This window comes from Lissotriton vulgaris, chromosome 8, assembly GCF_964263255.1.
Source record: "Lissotriton vulgaris chromosome 8, aLisVul1.2, whole genome shotgun sequence".
In the NCBI taxonomy this organism is placed as follows: domain Eukaryota; kingdom Metazoa; phylum Chordata; class Amphibia; order Caudata; family Salamandridae; genus Lissotriton; species Lissotriton vulgaris.
In genome coordinates this window covers 1,562,094,898-1,562,098,791 of record NC_141696.1, presented here as the reverse complement: position 1 = coordinate 1,562,098,791, position 3,894 = coordinate 1,562,094,898, and the positions used below count along the sequence as shown (strand labels likewise).

The following is a 3,894-nucleotide window of genomic DNA, read 5'->3' as shown; positions in this document are numbered from 1 at the left end:
ATACTTAGTTATAAGTAATCTGGAGAATTGCTTCAAATTAACATAAATTAAAAAACGAATAAAGAACTATATAACCACAATTGTGGGACTTGGAGGCATATTATTTCTCAATATAGCCCTTGTTTGTGATTCTGTTACAGTTCTTACATCATCATCCTCATCAGAGGAGATGAAAGCATGGGGTGTCTGGCCACAGAGGCTCATTTAAATGCAAACTGGGGGTGCAAGACCAATCACAAAGCACAACGGTTACCTTCTCAACAGGGTAGTTTGCTTTCTGGAATCAGTTTGCTTTGCTCCCATACTTTGGTCAGCAAAGTAAAAGATGTCATCCACTAAAGTGATCTTGACTTTCCTTTACTAAAGTGTCTTGAGTTGTAAGGTCATGCTCAAAGGTAAAGCAAAACAGTGGAAGTCACACATTTCAATACAGTGTCTTATAAAGAGACAAAAGGCTTCCTGATTCAAACCAAGTTTATATAAACAAGAATATTTGATAATTATAAGAAGCAAAATCAAAAGCAGGTCTGCGATTTAAAGATTAATAATTAGCACAAACAACTGCTCTAAAAAAACATAAAAGACGCTGATATTCATGTATTCAAACCCACAAAAAAAGGTAAAGTAATAAAGAATAAAAAAAGATCCACTGAAATAATGTTGAACCAACATATAAAAAGGTACTTGACCTCACAAGCTATGCTTGAGGGGGCCCTGCTAAGTCTAGTCTCCGGTGATGATTAACACTGGATTTTGATGCAAGGTTTTGGGCAGGACCAGTCACAGAAAGTGACGAGATGCACAGAACTGAAGTGTAAAATAGCCACAAAGAAGAGTTGAGTCATCAAGTCAAACCTGAATCTACGGCCATCAAAATGGATCAAACATCAGGCAATTAAAAGAGCTGCAAAGTCTCTGGGGTTTAAAGATTATGGAGATGGTTCAAGGTTGATGATCCGAACTAACGCACAGAACGTGGTGTGAGAACAAGCAGTGTATGGGAGCTCGTGCTGACGGTACAAACATAAAACTTATGGCCGCAAAGATATAACACAACAGGTTCAAATGTTGATCAGCATATCTCAATTATCCAAGTGGAAAGTTGGAATACCAATAAAGGCAGAACAAGGTGCAGAGATCTCATGTTTTGGGCACTCGGTGCCTACATTGTAGCAATGCAGCGAGGAAAAACAACTGTTCATCGTATAAAAATGTACATGAAGAATAAGACCTCAGAACCATTCAACAGCAAAGTACATTTCAGCGCCAATGTGGTGAGAAACACGACAAATTAGGTGAATGGAAGAGGAGAAGGAAAAATATAAAAGCTAATCATAATAACATGGTTAACAACATAGAGAAATTACCTGATCCTACTACTTCAATGACAAATAGCTGCTACAAGAGGGCCTCAGGAGGCCAAGTGATGCAGCAAGTCCAGGAAAATTACATCAAGATTTTTGCTGTCACTCCTCAGTCAAACAAACACATCGGACGAGTGCTCTGGTGTTCATGCAGGATCCTCCCATTCGCTCTAATAACAGCATAAGTGCCCGCGTCCACTTTAGGTTTACTACAAAAATTAAACACTCAGGTCGAGATGGACGCCTCGAGGGCTATTCACAAAGGTATCTTACACCTGTGAGTACTCTATACAGCTCCCTGTTGAGGCTCATTAAGGCTGCAAACAGTTTGAAGTTACTTACATTCCAGATCATAGGAGCGAGGCCTCAAAGTTCAGAATCAACTCGACCTTGTGGGTTGGAGCCATAGCTTATTAACACACAGGGAGCAAAAGACACGGAATGGAATGAGGCCACCAATAGTCACTAAAGAATAAGGCTAATACAAGCATTTCCATCCCTCGCAGTGTGCTTTTCTCAGTAGACGGAGTGTAGGACAATCAATAGATTGATGTCTATGTGGCCACTACATGTGAATGTACCGCATTACTGAAACCTCCTCCCTAAGGTTGACACTGAGCACCTTTTACTCTTGCACATTGTCTCTCATGTAGAGAGGTTGCAATTATAACTGAAGTTTTTGTCACATTGAGAGCACTGTTAATTTTCTTTCTCGTTGTGGGTTCTCTCATGTTGTATCAAACTGAATCTGCAGCAGACGCCACCCTGGCATTTAAAGCAATAACAACGTTTTGTCTAGTGTGAGTTCTCTGATGTTGAGCAAGACTAGATTTTTGGCTGAAGCTTTTCTGGCATTCAGAGCACTGTTAAGGTTTTCCCCCAGTGTGGATTCTCTGGTGTTGAATGAGATAGACCTTACAAACAAAGCTTTTATGGCACTCCCAGCACTGATAAGGTTTGTTCACATTGTGTGTTTTCTTATGTTGAGTGAGATTACTTTTCTGACTGAACCTTTTTTGGCATTCGGTGCACTGATAAGGTCTTTCACCAGTGTGAGTTCTCTTATGTTGAGCAAAACTAGATTTCTGGCTGAAGCTTTTCTGGCACTCTGAGCACTGATAAGGTTTGTACCCAGTGTGTGTTATCCTATGCTCAATGAGATTACCTTTCTGACTAAAGCTTTTCTGGCATTCAGTGCACTGATAAGGTCTTTCACCAGTGTGAGTTCTCACATGTTGAACAAGATTATATTTCTGAGTGAAGCTTTTCTGGCACTCTGAGCACTGATAAGGTGTTTGCCCAGCGTGGATTCTCTCATGTTGAATGAGAGTGACCTTACAACGGAAACGTTTTTGGCATTCTGAGCACTGATAACCTTTGTACCCAGTGTGTATTATCTTATGTCGAGTGAGACTACGTAGTGTACTGAAGCTTTTCCGGCATTCAGTGCACTGATAAGGTTTTAGCCCAGTGTGTGTTCTCTCATGTTGAATTAGACATTCTTTAAGTCTAAAGCTTTTCTGGCACTCTGAGCACTGATGAGTTTTGTGTCCAGTGTGGATTCCCACATGTTGAGTGAGAGAGTATTTGTGAGCGAAGCATTTAAGGCATTCAGGACACTGATAAGGTTTTAGACCCGTGTGTGTTCTCTCATGTTTAGTGAGAGTACTTTTCAGTCTAAAGCTTTTCTGGCATTCAGAGCACTGATAAGGTTTTAGCCCAGTGTGTATTCTCTCATGTTGAGTGAGAGTATCTTTCAGTCTAAAGCTTTTCTGGCATTCAGAGCACTGATAAGGTTTTAGCCCAGTGTGTATTCTCTCATGTTGAATGAGACAGTTTTTCGTGCTAAAGCTTTTCTGGCATTCAGAGCACTGATACGGTTTTTGTCCAATGTGAGCTCTCTCATGTCGAGTGAGAGTACCTTTCTGACTGAAGCTTTTCTGACATTCATTACATTGATACGGTCTTTCCCCGGTGTGGCGTCTCACATGTAAAATGAGAGAGGTTTGGTAAAGAAAGTCTTTCTGGCATTCGGGACACTGATAAGGTTTTTGTCTAGTGTGGGTTCTCTCCTGTGTAGTGGGGTGAGATTGATAACTAAAGCTGTTATCACATCCTTTACTCTTATTCGAGTTATGTGAATCTCCATGTTGGGTGAGCTCCTGGACATCGGCCATGTTAAGACTGAATCTGATTCCAGAGTCTTGTCTCGTTTATGTTATACTTAGCATTAACTTCTAAAATAAACTGCAGATGTTCTTCTTAACATTTGCATTTAACTGATTAAAGCTTTTATCTGGAGATTATTTTCCTACTTTTATAGGCAGCCTCTCTAACCTGTTTTATAAGCTTTCACTGAGGAGCCCCTTGTATTTAGTGAGATGGATTAATTTTCTCTAAGTGATGCCCGGGTGAGTTCTCTCAAGTTGAATTAAACTCAATTTGTGACTCCAGTTTATCAGATTTAGGAGTTTTAAAAGCCCTGATAAGGTCTTTGGGATTTAATTTTTTTCTGTTTAAATATATTTGT

General features: G+C 40.0%; 1 protein-coding gene across 1 annotated transcript; it reads right to left on the bottom strand.

Moving 5' to 3' along the window:
• Positions 1–2,092: 2,092 nt before the first annotated feature.
• Positions 2,093–3,670, bottom strand: LOC147700417 (uncharacterized). Its single transcript, XM_086935829.1, has one exon. The coding sequence runs from the start codon at positions 3,539–3,541 to the stop codon at positions 2,231–2,233; it is 1,311 nt and encodes a 436-aa protein (XP_086791955.1). The 5' UTR covers positions 3,542–3,670; the 3' UTR covers positions 2,093–2,230.
• Between the last annotated feature and the right edge of the window lie 224 nt (positions 3,671–3,894).

What these genes read in the sequence shown, in the direction of transcription:
- LOC147700417 (XM_086935829.1), bottom strand. Translation starts at nt 3,541, where the DNA reads ATGGCCGATGTCCAGGAGCTCACCCAACATGGAGATTCACATAACTCG.